The sequence below is a fragment of the Neurospora tetrasperma genome, assembly GCF_000213175.1.
Source record: "Neurospora tetrasperma FGSC 2508 unplaced genomic scaffold NEUTE1scaffold_81, whole genome shotgun sequence".
Classification (NCBI taxonomy): domain Eukaryota; kingdom Fungi; phylum Ascomycota; class Sordariomycetes; order Sordariales; family Sordariaceae; genus Neurospora; species Neurospora tetrasperma.
The window spans coordinates 4,617,534-4,633,999 of NW_009799179.1; the positions used below are offsets into that span (position 1 = coordinate 4,617,534).

General features: G+C 51.5%; 5 protein-coding genes across 5 annotated transcripts; 4 read left to right on the forward strand and 1 right to left on the reverse strand.

Moving 5' to 3' along the window:
• Positions 1 to 635: 635 nt before the first annotated feature.
• Positions 636 to 2,264, forward strand: NEUTE1DRAFT_72178 (uncharacterized protein; the record flags this gene model as incomplete). Its single annotated transcript, XM_009857842.1, has 1 exon — positions 636 to 2,264. One exon carries the CDS (start codon positions 639 to 641, stop codon positions 1,821 to 1,823), a length of 1,185 nt encoding a protein of 394 aa, XP_009856144.1.
• Positions 2,265 to 4,208: 1,944 nt separating this feature from the next.
• NEUTE1DRAFT_72184 (uncharacterized protein) lies at positions 4,209 to 8,522 on the forward strand (the record flags this gene model as incomplete). Its single annotated transcript, XM_009857843.1, has 4 exons — positions 4,209 to 4,482; positions 4,566 to 7,347; positions 7,411 to 7,957; positions 8,077 to 8,522. 3 exons carry the CDS (start codon positions 4,365 to 4,367, stop codon positions 7,502 to 7,504), a joined length of 2,994 nt encoding a protein of 997 aa, XP_009856145.1.
• A 1,316-nt stretch (positions 8,523 to 9,838) lies between these two features.
• Positions 9,839 to 11,658, forward strand: NEUTE1DRAFT_72191 (uncharacterized protein; the record flags this gene model as incomplete). The annotated part of the gene is made up of 2 exons (XM_009857844.1): positions 9,839 to 9,976; positions 10,040 to 11,658. Coding segments are annotated over 2 exons (1,594 nt in total), but the record flags the coding sequence as incomplete, so codon positions are not given.
• Positions 11,659 to 11,770: 112 nt separating this feature from the next.
• NEUTE1DRAFT_118811 (uncharacterized protein) lies at positions 11,771 to 12,906 on the reverse strand (the record flags this gene model as incomplete). The annotated part of the gene is made up of 3 exons (XM_009857845.1): positions 11,771 to 12,179; positions 12,472 to 12,572; positions 12,780 to 12,906. The coding sequence occupies 3 exons, from the start codon at positions 12,828 to 12,830 to the stop codon at positions 12,017 to 12,019; spliced, it is 315 nt and encodes a 104-aa protein (XP_009856147.1).
• A 621-nt stretch (positions 12,907 to 13,527) lies between these two features.
• On the forward strand, positions 13,528 to 16,245 carry NEUTE1DRAFT_114461 (uncharacterized protein; the record flags this gene model as incomplete). The annotated part of the gene is made up of 12 exons (XM_009857846.1): positions 13,528 to 13,699; positions 14,473 to 14,585; positions 14,802 to 14,999; positions 15,090 to 15,186; positions 15,231 to 15,235; positions 15,289 to 15,411; positions 15,641 to 15,674; positions 15,745 to 15,749; positions 15,995 to 16,016; positions 16,118 to 16,128; positions 16,174 to 16,177; positions 16,241 to 16,245. The coding sequence occupies 12 exons, from the start codon at positions 13,528 to 13,530 to the stop codon at positions 16,243 to 16,245; spliced, it is 789 nt and encodes a 262-aa protein (XP_009856148.1).
• Positions 16,246 to 16,466: the final 221 nt, after the last annotated feature.

The following is a 16,466-nucleotide window of genomic DNA, read 5'->3' on the forward strand; positions in this document are numbered from 1 at the left end:
TTAGAGCCAACCGTCAGGTTATCGGTGTACAAGCAAGCGAGACGAATCTGGAGTGAAGGCTGAGGTTCGAGGTTGACCGACTGGCTGTCAGAGAGTTGTCCATGTCCATGTATTTGTAGGTCTCAGCTGTTGGCCGAAGTACTCCGAAGTACACGTATCACTGGCGCGAAGCAGAGCTGCAACCTGTAACGTCCGCGGGGTACATGCGAGATACACCTGGCGTTCAGCTGAGAGTAGTCTATTCGATCCTCCTGAACAGGTAAGCGGAACCTTGACGGCTGATATGTGGCCCCCACCTGCTTGCAGTGCATCCACCAACGAAAATACTCCCTTCTCCGCCAAGAGGTCCATGCTTCAGTTTCCAGCAGTCCGTACGATTGGTGTAACCATCAGTCTTCCACCCATACATCATCAGCCTCTTGATTCCTTTCACCTTCATACACTCGATAAAGAAAGAAATCAACAAGACTGCACAAAGTTACACGGCGAAATCGAAGACTGCACCTTCTACACTCTGTTGTCTTCTTCTTATTTTCACTTTTCTCGTATCATTGGACTCCTTTTTAATCATATTTACGTCCGTCAAAACAATCAAACATTGACGCTGAGCATCTCGATACCAACATCACAACCACAGGATGGCTTCCTGGGGTCTACTTGACGACAAGGAGGAGAATGAGCTTCACAAGTCACGACTTCTCAACGTGGAAGAGAAGCCCTTCAAGCGCGTGACTAAGCGCCTTAGCACTCTTCACTCCTTAACCCTCTCGAGAGCTCGTCAAGCACCCACCCCGCCTCCGGAGGGCAATGGCGCGGCTGCTGGAACTACCGAGCAGGAAGTCCAAACGCCCACCGTGACCGGCGATTCGGCCACATCAGACCTCGCTCAGCTCAAGGAGGACATCATTCTGGACTTTGCCGCCTTTGATAGCAGCATCGCGCGGCTTCAGTTTCTTCTGACTGCCAACGAGCGTGAGCGCGAACGATATGTCGCCGAGCGTGAGCGCATTCTTAACACGGCACAGGCGGTACGCAACAACACTGTCCAGCTACGTGTACAGCTAGAGCAGGCCCGTGCCACGCTCGAGGAGCGCAAGAAGTTCGATGAGCTAGCTGATAAGATCACCAACAACCCTGCTTTGCGTACCAGGGCAGAGCAGGCGGCGAACCTGAGGAAACTGGAGGAGGAGATTGCCGAGTTAAAGACGGAAAGCGAGACCTACGGCATTACGTGGCATGAGCGGCGCGACCAGTTTGCCAAAATTATGGATGAGAGCATGCGGTTGAGGCGGTTGATCCGTGATGAGAAGGAGGAGGTGGAGCGCCGCGAAGGCATGGGCGATGACGAAGGCGGTGCCGGCGACACCGAGGCGGACGCCGGACAGACCCCACGGCCCGGGATTTCTAGCGGCAATGCAACCCCGAGGCCGGATAGCGGACTACCCACGAAGAGCGGAGTCGAGAGCGGCGACGCCGCTGGCACACCCCATCCCGTCTCGACACTTGGCGCCAGAACACCAGCGCGCGATACTCCTGCCCCGGGTGATGAGAACCAGTCATTCCTCAAGCCGCCTCATGACGTCTCGGGAGGTTACTCGCAAACGACAAGCCAGGAAGCGAGCCGCGAAGGTTCCATTAGCAGAGGTGATGGCAACGAAGCGACACAGGGAACCGATGTAGAGATGACTGAGGTCAAGGAAGATGAGGAGGAAGTCGAGGAGCCGGATAGTCCTCTTTCGCCTCTGCCGGACCAGACCCCGCCGCGGCCGCGGATCACGGTTGACGGTCCTAATGTAGATGAGGACACCATGGACACCACGTAAGGATATTAGGTATAGAGAATGGTGTTAACGAGCAGTGGAATGAATGGTGTAGCTATGTACGTTAAATCCGGCTAAGCTCTCTTGTTAATATTATCATGGGCCCAAAATCAAGCTTGATTGTACCTGTGGTTCATGCCGAAATCCCAATGGTTACCTCTTCACAGACGTCGAAGGCCCAATCACTTCGCAGCCTTCACCGAATCTCAATACTTGGTAAATTTGCACCATTCCTCTATCATTTCTTCATGTGGACCCCTCACCTCTCAAACGCTCTCCGTCAGCTTCTTGCCATTCTCCAACGCCTCCTTAGCCTTCTTCAAATCCTCCTCGGAAGCCGAGCCCTCACTCTCGGAAATGGCAATCTGCTCCTCAAGCTTCTGAACCGCCCCAGCAATCCTAGTGAGGAGGGGGCCAAACACTGCCTTGGTCTCTTCAAGTGCCGTTTGCTAATGATCATGGGCGACGAAGGGTTAGGGTTTACCGTGTCCAGCTTCTAGGTTTTGTTGCATGTTTCATGCATGGTCTTTGGGGGGACGCACCTCCTGCTTGAGAACGTAGGGAGCGTTGCTGTCCAGCTCAGGGCTGTTGGCGGCGATTTCGTCTTGGAGCTTCTTGATGCGGGCCTCTTGGGAGGTCTGCTCTTTGTGGTAGTAGGATTCCTCCCTGACGAGACGGTTGACCGATTGGGTCGCGATGTTGAGAGCTGAAGGGGGGGCCATGGTGTTTTTGTTTGATGGAGGTGTGGTTGTAGTGTCTTTGCAGGAGATTTGCAGGGTTATCGTTCGGAAATTATTTCCGTAAAGTCTGTCAGATGGTTGCGATCTTGCCGTTCCACTACCTGCTTGGTTCAGGTTCCATGCTTTGCTTGTTATTGCCTTGTCGTTCGCGTCGGCGGTTTGTTGACTTTGGCGAGCTTCGTATGGGAGGTGGGGTTGGCGGGGTAAATTTCACGAATCTCATCGGGGACGAAACCGACTTTTTGGCTATCTTTTCGGAGATTATGCTCATTCAACATCTAGACCGCAAACTGTTTGTCAGCCATAATTGTTTCCTTTGCACAGCCTTCATAATGTCCGTTTGCATGATTCTCCAGTAATTTTGTTACGAAGCTTTTCGCGAGTCAATATGGGTATCGTATCACAATCGCCAAACTTAATCTCTTCTTCCAACGGCTCAGTGGGCTGTCAAACAAAACCAGATCGGAAAGGCCATAGTGAAAAGTCGTAGAAGTCGTCTACATACATATAATGTACACGTATCATCCCGATACTGATGATGATCTTCATGTGCTCAAGTACTGCACTGTTTCTTAATAGGCAGTTGTTCTTCGCGACTAGACTGATGTCGTTCTCGCCCCTGTAGTCAAACTTGACCATCGAAACGTATTTCCAGATATGGAAGGAAAGAGGCTGATAATGACAGTTTGAACTAGAAGGTTAAACAAAAACCTACCCGCCCCGAACCTCTCGCTCCTCTTCGCCCCATACGTTCGTTGCTAGAGGTATGGGCACCCTGCTCTCAGCTGCATCTCCAAAGTCCAAACGATGACAAAGAAAGCATGGTGAACAAAGAGCTGTAACTCTTGTCTTGTCTCCAGAGTCAATGTCTCGGCTAGCGCGGCGGAGCCAAGTTCACCTTGGACACTGTCAACTGTCAACACTGCCCTCCGCCAATATCTCTAACATTGGCCCGTCTTCAGGCGATTACCGGTCGATTGTCGAAACTCTCGTCTTGTTCCCCTGTAATTATGATCTTGAGATCCTGTGACGGCATGAGATGCAGGGCGGTTGGTGCCACTTGCCGGGACTGGGCTGGTCGAGGCTGGGAGCAACGGGAGAGGGAATGTGGGGCAGTTCCGCATCGCTTGGCGATTTCGACTAGGGAGGCTCCGGCTGGAGGTTGGTCCACCATGATCCACCTGAGAGCGGGGCCCGGGCCCGGAGGAGGAAGGTGCTGGATCCATTTCGCTGGGGGAGGATCGGACTTGCCCTGTCAATGCCCCCGTTTCGTCTCTGGTGTGGACAGCGAACAGCACCAGTGGCCAGTGGGGGACTGGACCTGTGAGTGACCTGCCCCTCCCAGCTACCTACGCCGTTGTACAGCATCTAAGCCGCCGCAGGGGCATTCCGGGCGGTTCAACCATAGTCGAGTGAGAAACGTGTCGTGCAGAAGGGAAGAGAGGCGACTTTTGTAGAACTGGACACGTCGCAGCACAAACATGTACCCCGGTTAATGGTACCCCATATCAAGGCTGAATAATTCCAGACCATCATTTTAGATCCCGATCACCAAAAGGCAACCTCTTCGTCGAGGCTAGCTAGAATCTTCTTCTCTTGCTCTGATTCCATGATACTTTTGGAAGCGTGTTTTTTCACCGTTTCCTATTGAAGGCCTTGTTTTTGAAGACCGTGAACTTTAGCTCCAAGACTGCTAGGGACTTTGCAATCTCGCGTTGAAGCTCTCTGGAGCCTTCACTTTTCGATTTCCGCCGAAAAGCGCCGTTACGCTTTACTTTTCGCAACTTCAACAACATTTGTAAATATGGAGGCGGCGTTTGCAAAACCCGTCGATGAGGTCCTCAGCACCTTTGGTGTTGACCCTGCCACCGGTCTAAGTGACGAGCAAGTAGCTCAGTCCAGGGCTAAGCACGGCAGAAATGGTATGCGCTTTCTCTACAGAATTCTTTGAATTCAGCTTCGTTATTCTATCAATGGCTTTTGCTAACCGTTCTGCCTGCCTCAGCCATTCCAGAGGAACCTCCGACACCCATCTGGGAGCTTATCTTGGAACAATTCAAAGACCAGCTCGTCCTCATCCTTCTGGGCTCTGCCGCCATCTCGTTCGTACTCGCGCTCTTCGAAGACGAGGGCGGCTGGAGCGCCTTCGTCGACCCCGCCGTCATCATAACGATCCTAGTTCTCAACGCTGTTGTCGGAGTGTCCCAGGAAAGCAGTGCCGAGAAGGCGATTGCTGCTTTGCAAGAGTATTCGGCCAACGAGGCCAACGTGGTGCGCAATGGGCAGATTACCCGTATTAAGGCTGAGGATCTTGTGCCAGGCGATGTCGTTGACATTGCTGTTGGTGCTCGCGTCCCTGCTGACTGCAGATTGATCTCAATTGAGAGTAACAGCTTTGCTGTGGACCAGGCCATCTTGACCGGAGAAAGCGAGAGCGTCGGGAAAGACTTCCAGGCCGTTGTTAGCGACGACAAGGCTGTCTTGCAGGATCAGGTCAATATGCTGTTTTCGGGCACAACTGTTGTCACTGGTCACGCCAAAGCCGTCGTTGTCTTGACTGGCTCCAATACAGCTATCGGCGACATTCACGAGAGCATCACCGCCCAGATCTCCGAGCCTACCCCCTTGAAGCAAAAGCTCAATGACTTCGGAGACCAGCTCGCCAAGGTTATCACTGTCATCTGCGTTCTCGTCTGGCTCATCAACATCCCCAATTTCGCCGACCCTAGCCATGGAAACTGGACCAAGGGTGCCATCTACTACCTCAAGATCGCTGTTTCCCTTGGCGTTGCGGCCATCCCCGAGGGTCTTGCGGTCGTCATCACCACCTGCCTTGCCCTTGGAACTCGCAAGATGGCAGCTAAGAACGCCGTGGTGAGAAGTCTTCCGTCTGTTGAGACCCTGGGCAGTTGCAGCGTCATTTGCTCTGACAAGACCGGCACTTTGACCACCAACCAAATGAGCGTCAACAAAATCGTCCATTTCAACCAAGATGGTACTGATCTGGAGGAGCTGGATGTTGAGGGAACTACCTTTGAACCCAAGGGTGCTATCATTTCGCAGGGCAAGAAGGTTACCGACCTTGCTCAAAACTCCGCTACCATTCTTCAGTTGACCGAAGTTGCCGCTCTCTGCAACGATGCCCGCCTTGACTACCATCCCTCTACCGGCACTTTCTCGAACGTGGGTGAAGCTACCGAAGGCGCCCTCCGTGTTTTGACCGAGAAGATCGGCCCCTGCGCCCCCTCTGATTGTCCTCCCAAGGATCGCGTTCACTACGCTAGCTCCTGGTACGAGAAGAAGTACCAGCGTCTTGCCACCTACGAGTTTTCGCGTGACCGCAAGAGCATGTCCGTCTTGGTTGAGCATGATGGACAGCAGAAGCTTCTCGTCAAGGGAGCCCCTGAATCGCTCATCGAACGCTGTACTCACGCTCTTCTCGGTTCCGATGGCAAGAAGGTAGCTTTGGACCGTAACATGTCCGAACTCCTCATGAAGGAGGTTGTTGAGTATGGCAACCGCGGTTTGCGTGTCATCGCACTGGCTAGTCTGGATAACGTTGCTGGTAACCCTCTTCTTCACACCGCCAAGTCTACCGCCGAATATGCCTCTCTCGAACAGAACCTTACTCTCATCGGTCTCGTCGGCATGCTTGACCCTCCGCGTCCTGAAGTTGCTGCTTCGATCAAGAAGTGCAAGGATGCAGGTATTCGCGTTGTCGTGATTACCGGTGATAACCGCAACACCGCCGAGAGCATCTGCCGTCAGATCGGTGTCTTTGGATCTAACGAGGATTTAACTGGCAAGAGCTACACTGGTCGCGAATTCGATAACCTTACCCCTAGTGAACAGCTCGAGGCCGCCAAGACTGCTTCTCTGTTCTCTCGCGTGGAGCCTACTCACAAGTCTAAGCTGGTTGACCTCCTCCAGTCTCTCGGTGAGGTCGTTGCTATGACTGGCGACGGTGTCAACGATGCTCCTGCTCTGAAGAAGGCTGATATTGGTGTTGCTATGGGTTCCGGTACCGACGTGTCGAAGCTCGCTGCTGACATGGTGCTTGCTGATGATAACTTTGCCACTATCGAAGTCGCCATCGAGGAAGGCCGCGCCATCTACAACAACACCCAGCAGTTCATCCGCTACCTCATCTCTTCGAACATTGGTGAGGTCGTCTCTATCTTTTTGACGGCCGCTCTCGGTATGCCTGAGGCTCTCATCCCGGTTCAGCTTCTATGGGTGAACTTGGTCACCGACGGTCTTCCCGCTACCGCCTTGTCCTTCAACCCCCCTGACCACGATATCATGCGTCGCAACCCCAGAAAGCGTGACGAGGCTCTCATCGGCGGATGGCTCTTCTTCCGCTATCTGGTCATTGGTACCTATGTCGGTCTCGCCACGGTCGCCGGTTACGCTTGGTGGTTCATGTTCTACTCGGAGGGTCCTCAGATCAGCTTCTACCAGCTATCTCACTTCCATCGCTGCTCTACCGAGTTCCCTGAGATTGGCTGCGCCATGTTCTCGAACGATATGGCCAAGGCCGGTTCGACCGTCTCGCTCTCCGTCTTGGTCGTCATTGAGATGTTCAATGCCATGAACGCCCTCTCTTCCAGCGAGTCTCTCTTGACGCTCCCTGTTTGGAAGAACATGATGCTCGTCTATGCTATCGGTCTGTCCATGGCCTTGCACTTCGCCCTTCTCTACACTCCCATCCTTCAGACCCTCTTTTCAATTCTTCCCTTGAACTGGGCAGAGTGGAAAGCCGTGATCGTCATCAGCGCACCAGTTGTGTAAGTCCCTAGATCCGCCTTCCATGTGATACTTTTTGAACAGTACGCTAATACTTTGTCTAGGCTTCTTGACGAACTTCTCAAGGCCGTGGAACGCAAGTACTTTGTACAGAGCACCCCCAGCTCGACGTCCTTAGATAAGAAGAAGGATCTCTAGGTTTTTGGTGGTAGGTAGACTTGACCTGGTCTGATAGTTTTAGATCTAGACGTAAACAACTCCTCTTGTCTATATAGATAGAACATATACATAGCGGATTAGACCATGCCTAATCTGTGACGGCATTTTCGTCTTGACATATGAGTTCTACCCGCCTTGACAAGCACAGCTGGCCCGTCCGCGTGCCAGTTTGTCATGTTGCAAATGTATTTGTTCTATAGAGCCCAAGGGTACCGATAATCCACTAGCGCGTATGCGACTTGAATACTCTTGGCCCAGATTCATCATCATCATTATGCCCGAACGTCCCGCTTAATCCTGTCGTCCCTTCAATAGCCTCTTGGTGACCTTGTCCTTCTCGATAATGTAAACATGGGCGCCCCAGCCTGACAAGGCGTCTCTGTCGACGGCGTTAAGAAGAGCCTGTGATATGGTCTCGAAGAGGTCCTCGGGTCCCTGTTGCGTAATTGTCGTCAGTACCACGCTCTCACCATGACAACCAAACACAAAAACAGCCAAAACGAGTGCTTTCAATGGAGAGGGTCGGGTTGGGGGTTCGCAAAGATTACATACCAAATTCGGCTCCCACAAGTTCTCGCACATGCCAAACAACTGCTCCGTTGCCGTTCCGCTCACAATGAAGTCCTTCGCGAAATCGATGCATCCAATGCTGTCAAAGCCGCAGATGAACGGCTCGCCCGTCTTGGGATCCAAGCCAGCAACAACGGGACTGACAAAATAGGGCCCAAAGCGGCGCTCGTACAGGCTGCTGGACACGAGGTTGGCGAACGTCCGGGGTGCAATGTTGCGCTCCTCCCTCAGTCGGTACATGTTCACCTTGTACCGAAACAGGTCCGATACGGTCGACACGTCCGTCGCCAGACCGGTAAGCCCAAGGAAGACGTCGCCGTACTGGAAGATCTTGGGAAAGTTGTTGGAGACTGTCAACGCCTGAAGGCCGAGGCGCAGGTCGCACGCAATAGCCACACAGTCTTTTCCGACCATGGCGACAGCAGCGCCGCCGTCTGTGGAGGGTGAGGAAGAGCGGCGGTTAGTTAAGGTGCGATGATGATATGGCTTTCAAGGTGGAGGGGTCAAGATAGAGAGAATCGGGTATCGGGATATCGTACTTATCGAGAAGGGGGACGACTGTTTGATGGCATCATCGTTAGCTTGAGATCTTGTTGGTCTTCCTCACAAATAGGTTTAGTTGAAGTGTCGTAGTGGTCAGGCAGGCTTACCATCTTGTGCCTGGGATGTGATGCAAGTGGTGATAGTTGCTTGCTCGGATGACGGAGTGATGTTCGGCGATGGGGCTGGCACGTTTGCTGCAGTATGGTCCAAGTAGGATGGACTGTTCGTCTTCGCCGTGAGGGGTATTCGCGATGTGATGGTGATGTTTGGTGAGAGTAGTTGGAAAGCTTGCCGTTTCCGTTGTCAAGCTCACCTTCGAACGGGCAAGGGAAGCTCCAGTTGACGAGACGGACAGGCCCGGGCAAGGCAACACGCAGCTGGCGCGGCTGGCTGGGCGGAGGACTAGATGGAAGGTGGTGTCCACTAACAAGGGTGCCTGGCAGGGCAGGTTCTGCTGGGTGCTGGGTGCCTCTGTACAAGTAGGTAACCTCAAGGTACTCTACCAAGGTATGTAGCTGCCACTGCACAGGGCATGCGATGCTAGGATTTGGTTTGTAGCAGTCTGTACACTACCTAGTCTAGGTGGCAGGAGCTGCCCATTCGGCTGTTTCTCCCCTTCCCCGTTGCTGGGTGGATGCCCGGTGTTGCCATCAAACGTACTGCGTAATTGCCCCTCCTGACCTTACAAGATGCCCGTCAGCCGTGGAAGCTCTCGGAAAGCTCACTATACATCTTGTGTACTCCACGAAACGACGGTGACTTGGAGACACGACACTCACTCGCCGCCTCATATCACTTCCATCGATACTTTCAGTGTTCATATTACCATCTGATAACGCACATATCAGGCTTTCCATCATCCAATTTCGTCTCAACCTGAACCCTTTTAACCCCTCCTTGCTGTGGACTGATATTTGCCAATTACGTTACGCGGGGTTGCCTGAAGAACAGCCGCCAAACATAACATCCACAAGCAACTATACTACGTAACTACTCCTTGTAAGAACTCAATCGTCTCAGCTTCACAAGGACAGCGTCAACACAAAACAAAGTCTCGGCCTTCTCGTACCACTTAAACGATAAAGCTTCACAGCCAGACCGACCTTCATCATACCAATTTCGTTACGCCGGCTCAACGCTAGGAGCAACATCGTTCCCGTCTGCTCTCACTATCCCCCACAATCATAGTCAAACCGCCAGTATGTCGGCGCACGTTGAAGTGCTGTCTACGGACTTGAGAAGGACGAAAATCAAAGTCACGCCCGGAACCTACATGGTCGATGTTCTGGGGGAAGCTTGTCAAAAGTTCAACCTGAACAGTGACAAATACCAACTTAAGTGAGAACGAACGCCCCATGATCCATGGTTGCCAAAACATGCTGAACTGACACTTGCATATAGACATAAACAGAAGCTGATCGATCTGTCTGGTCCCTTCCGGACGTCAGGTCTCGTGTCTGGCGCCAAGCTCGAACTTGTGCAAAAGTCTAAGAGCGCAGCAGTTGTGTCGATAGCCCTCGATGTTAATGGTCAGCGGTACACGAAGAAGCTATCCAGTGACATGACGCTGTGGCAGGTTATGCGGCAGTTCGAGGTTGCGGAGAAAGGGTTAAACCTGACCGGCAGAGGCACGCCTAAGAGTAGTACTGGCCCTCAGGGAACCAGCGGTCAGTTATACTTCGAGGCGCCAGTAGTGAGCATCATGGGCAGGGAGTACACTTCGATGGAGGATCTACAGAAGACGCTGTCCCAATGTGGTATTAATTCTGGCAGCATCGTTCTGCGGGTGTCCTTTCGCGAAACCGAGAAGACCCTGTATGAGGCGATGCAGGATATCGGCCAATATCTCAAGGAGGTGGAATCAGATCAACCGAAGACACAGGCAGATGAGCCTTCAGCTCCAGTAACTGGGTCAGCGCCGGCGATAGAGGAACCTACAGAAGATCTGACTCTAGCTGCTGGGCCGAAGCCCATCAAGGAGAGTACGTTAGCAGAGCCAGAACTACAGACGGGCTCCGTAGAGGGAACCAAAGCCGCGGCCCCGGTCGCCCCTGCCCCGGAGCCAGTCCCGAAGACCGATCCGATGGACATCGTCGATGAGGTAGTCGCTCCTCCTGCCGTGCCTCCTAGAGAGACCACCACCACTGTCAGCGAACCCAGCGACCCCCTTATGCCTACGGGCGTCTTCAATGCCCCGTCCTCTACCACTCCCATCGCTGCCCGGATTGAGGTACACGATTCTGTGTACGAGCCCACCATCGCCCATGCTCAGCTACGGCAACAACAGCTATTGCAACGGGCGCAAAACCAACGGCTCAAGTCCGATGCCGAACTTGCGGCTGATGCGGCCGAGGAAGCAGCTCGGCTCGCCAAGGTCACGCAGGTCGATATCAAGATCCGTTTCCCGGACCAGACATCGGCGCAGTGGACAGTTGCCCCGGAGCACACAGGCGCTTTCCTATACCAGGCCGTCAAGGGAGTCATGACTCATCCTGACCAGCCTTTCCGCCTCATCCTCCCCGGCACGCATCCAATTGTTGCGGTTCAAGATGGTAACAAGAGGCTAGTGTCGGACTATAAGCTTCGGGGTAGGGCACTGTTGAACCTTGTATGGGATGATGCGGCGTCGCAGGAGGCGCGCGAGGCGCCCTTTTTGAAGGGCAGTGTGGCTAGCCGAGCGCAGGAGGTAGTGGTACCGGATGTCTCACAGGAGGAGGGCGAAGAGGAGAAGGATGTCCAAGCTGGACAGTCGTCATCGAGCGGCCAAGAGGTGAAGCGAAAGGGTGATCATGGTCTGGATTCCGATGCTGTCAAGAAAAAGTTGGGAAAATTGTTCAAGCTGCCTGGTAGGAAGTGAGCAGCTCCCGACGACCTTGAGTTGGATCACGCCTTCATTGTATGCTTCCGATTTATACGAGCTTTTTAGTGGCCATCATCGGTATCGTTGGGCGTTGGCTGAAAGGTGAATGTGCAAGAAATGATAAGAGGGTACACTAGATAATGATGCCAGAGCTTCTCTATGCACCGTCGAATTTGGCAGCAAAAACCTGATAAAGTGCAATGGACATCCAATATCCTACAAATCATGGCACCCAGCAGCGTTGACGTTGTTGAGTGTGAAGTCACGCAGTCCGAAAGTGGGAAGTAGTTTGTTCGTGATCCAGCATCTTGCCATTCGAGCTGTTGTCATTTCGTTCTATTCCCCGAGACAGCTATTTCGTAGCCATTCCATAGGGGGGAAGCGCGCTTAGATACGATCCATAACATAACGAACCAACGTCACGCCAAACAATGCCAGAGAAAAGACAAGAGGCAGAAATCCTTTTTGGTATTTTTAATCACACTCTCCAAGCAGTCCATCGATTGGGATTAACCAATTTAGTGACCGGCACGGCGAGCCTCAGCGATGACGCGCTGGAGGTCCTCAACCTTCGCCTTAGCACGGCCGAAGGTACCGAGCCTCTTCTTGGCGAGCTTACGGGCACGCTTGTCCTTGGAGTTGCGGAGCAACTCAATGACGCGGCGCTCGTAGGGAGCAAGGCTGTAGTGTGGAAGCGCAAAGTTAGCGTGAGTTCGTTCAAGCGGATATCTGCACATTTGCGCCCCAACAGGTCCCTTCTCAAACCCGATCAAGCCGTACGGTCCAATACTTCCAATGGAAATCGCGATGTCTTGCAGAAACGGGTAAACATTTGTATGTCCGTAATCCACCCAATGAACCATCATCTTCCATCAGTCGAACTGCTGTATGTATGCTTGATCGGGTTTGTCGAGATAACTGCTGCTTGGCGCGAATGATTCGAATTGACAAAATTGAAATTGGTAAAACGTACCCAGCAACCTCCTGGACGATGCTGCGAACGAAAGCAGTGCGCTTGCTCAGGTGACCCTTGGTGCGGGAAACACGGGGCTTGGAGACACGAGCAGTGGTCTTCTGTATTTGGGTAAAAAAAGTAGAGTCCCGGTTAGCAATCACGGTTCCTTTCTCCGTTTCTCGAACAATCGTTCGGCGTAATAAGGTGGTGTTGGGGGTTGTTGAAAACAAGAGGGTAAATGCAGTGTCCATCGTCTGCGATAGCCCTGATTTCCCTTTTTGTTTTCAGGAAGGCAACGCAGAGATCCTCCACGAGGTGAGACGTACGTGACCCTTCTTGAGGCCAACGGCGAGGCCGGTCTTGGATTCAGCAGCCATTTTGATGGTTGGTTGGAGAGGTGATTCCGAAAAGGGTGGTTGTCGGATGCTCGAAATCGTCGGCTGAACGTCAAAGGGACTTGGGAGAATAAAAGTTCGCGACTGATTTTTGAAGTACCCGCCCGAAAAGTGGGAAATGTTCTGTGGGTGTGGCTGGTGTGCGGGGGGGAAATGGTCGCGTTTTGTGGCTGGTGTAATTGTCGCTTGTGGCTTATGTAAGTCGAAGCGAAAACACCATTCTTCCGTGCCAACACAGCGCTACTCAACTTTCCAACTCTTACCCTTCTCTCAGTGACACCATCGATCTCTTCCTGATCACGACTCAGTATCAACACCACAATGCATCAATAACTACTCTCAACCGCAAGGGCAACCTTTGTGGCCTCCAGCGTGACACTCGCCTTATCCCTCTGCACTGCCCTTTTCTATGTCGAGAGGACTCTTCGACAGCCAGCTTGTTCATACGAAGAAGACGAAGACCCGTTGCCTCGCCATCTTGTTACTTCGAGACAGACAGAACTTGACATACTAGTTCTTTTTGTCATTTCCGAAGTACCACCCCAAGACCATTACACTCGGCAAAGGCAAACACCTGCCCGGACTCAAAAACCCTTCGCAAGTTTCACTTTCGGTGTCACGATGTCGGCACAACGGATGTATACGAGATATCGTCGGACAGGGCTCCTCAACTAGAAACATGGAGAGCTCTGTGCCAGATTATTACCCGGAGCCGCCCAGCCTCGTTGGGACAGTGTTTGTGCGGTCCGTATTCTTCCATCATTCACGCCCGGAGGTTGTTTGGGTCCACGGCCAACCGGACAAGGCTCTTTCAAAGAGCATGACCTTGGTGAAGTCCGAAAACGGTTCGGGTTAGCTACCCAAGCTCAGTTTCCTATGGGCGGTTCTGACCTTGTATTCACTGCGTGGTGTGCGCACCATACATAGATCACAAGGACAGGTCGTATTGAAGCGGTAGCGCAGATGCTCTGTCACCCCGGACCAACTCTCGGGTTGTGGAGTAGATGTTGGATAACGCACGCAAGCCTGCCAGCTGTGATAGATGGAGCAGTTGTAGACTCGTAGTACGGGTAGGCTATGGAGCCGCAAACGATTTGGGAGCACCAATAGCCGAAACTATGTTCTTCTCGCGGCATTCCTTCGTTCTCGGTATTTCTTGGACTTCCACCACGACGAACTTCGAATACTGAGGTCTTGCGCCAAGCATGGTACTTTCAGTGCTGTCGAGAAGCGTTTTAGCCGATGACCTCCCGTTGGCAGGGTCAGTAGGCAACATGCTCAACGAGCTCGAACTCCCTTGATGTCCCGGGGATATCGTGGCATACGCATACTTCAAACACGCCAGACTAAGAATCTGCCAAGATTTTCCGAGGCCATGCAAAGGCGATTTCTTTAGCTGGCTAGTATGAAAAGCGTGCATGGCTAGTATACCCACTTTTACAACGCTGAGTAAGCGCAGCCGCCCAGCCCAGCCCAGCCCAGCCACCACACACACACACAACTGAGGCTACGTAATCGATGCCCGCGCATCACCAGATCTACCTTTTTATATGTTCTTTTTTACGTGAGGGTATTCAGAGTCGTTAATCAAGTTAATTATCTACTGCTGAGGCGGTTGATACAGTGGTTGCCAGTGATACTGCTGTCTCTCTTGCTGGCCTTGTTGCTGCACACGCTCCCCAGAGTGCTGGTGCCCAGAGTGCACGTGCCCACCCTGATTCTGATACCCACCGCCGTGTAAGTGCTGGGGAGGCGGCTGGAGAGCTCCCCTTATATATCCCTGTGAATATACTGGAGGCACTGGAGGCGGTGCTATGGGGGTTGGAGCTCGCTTATACTGCGTTGCTGGTATAACCTATCCCTCCCCTTACTGTTGGTTAGAAGGCGGTGGACCGTCCTAGTGTTGAGGTAACTGTCTGATAGAAGCTAGCAGTCCATAACCAAACTGACTAGAGCTGGCAGGAGCTGGCATCTGGCCGTATAACGGCTACTACTAAATTGGCAATTGTTGCCAGACTTGGGGTTGGGGAGAGGAGGAGGGTGCTAAAGCTCGCTATAAGGGAGTTGGGGGGTAAAAAAGCGAGGGTGAGGGAGCTGAAGTCGCCTGCGGTGGTACTAGAGGAGGGGGTGCTAGCACGGCTGGCACGGCTGGTACGGCTAGTACGGCTGGTACTGGCATCTGAGCCATAATACTCTGGGCAATACGATTTACATTATCTTAAGTAAAACTCGGTTAATTAGGTTATTAAATCCCTCTGGCACGAGATTAGCGCTGGCGGGCTAGCGCTCTCCCCCCTCTCTAAGTATCTCGCTATATTGCTCAGCGGGGCGGCTCATTGTAAGAAAGTAGACGGCAGTTATTATACCGGTTACGGTCGATAGGCGCCGTAGGTTTAGCAGGCTGGGCGGGCAATCCTTAATTACCTTCAAAATTGCGTAGTTCGAAAGCTTCCGGGTTTATAAGGTCACGTCCCAATACTCTACGTATATAATCAGTAAGGTCCGGGTCGGGGACTGCCGCTTGACGTTGGCGGCTGAGCAAGGCAACGGGGTCTTAGATTGCGTAAGTGCGTTGCTCAGCCTTAATTAACCCAGTGCGCCCATCTAACCTCAACTACTAGTGTATATCTATATCCTCCATTACTAGTGCTAATAGGGGATCCATTTGCAATAACCTCAATATAAAGTACTTGCAGGGTAAGCCGTACTAAGCTGTAAATACCTTCTTACAACTAGCATTCAGGTCTTAGGTTGGGTCTTTAAGCTAGTCGTTATATACGTAACAATATTAGTACTATAGAAGTTTGAGGGCATACGGCGCCACTTGTAAGTAAAAAAAAGGAGGTTAATTACATAGACCTCCATATATATAAGAGTAATAATAAAAAGAGTACAGTTAACGTACTTTCAATACCAAATCGTCAAATATCCCTACTCTTTTGTATTTATAAAAATAAGACTACCTCGCTTCTACAGATCTCGACTTGAATCTCTCTCGTTGAGAGCGGCACGAAGCTCGTATATACTTATATAACTGGTTAAGAGAGGAGAATTGATTCTTAAATAAGCGCTTAATAACTCTGTGTAAAGACTCAATTCTACTACTTACCCGGATACTATAATTTCTAAACTTCAATACTACGTAGTTACTATATTCGTTAATCCATAGTAAGTAATATTTATAGAGGTAAGCTAGTAGAGCTGCAACGAGAGGTTGTTAGTCAAATAAATAAAGACGGCGGGCGAAAAAAGTATATAATTTATTGTAGAGACAATAGGGGTAATAGAATACATTAACTTACAAGTCTATCTTTTAAATTTATAGTATAGTAAGTGCTATACCCGCTTAAAGTAATCCTTATTATTAGTATATACTACCTACTTCCACCCAGCTTAAAATCCCTTATATATATTTTAATAAAATCAACGAATAGGGTTAAAGACTAGTACGTTACAACGCCGTAGAGCGATAACTTCAACTAATAATTTATTAACCGCTTTACGAACTCCTTAGTTATTATTATATTATTAGGTAAAGCGATTAGCGGCGGTAGTATTATCAGCTTCTTCCGGATCCTCCTCCTCGGGGTTATTATTGATATACTTATTAATATTAAT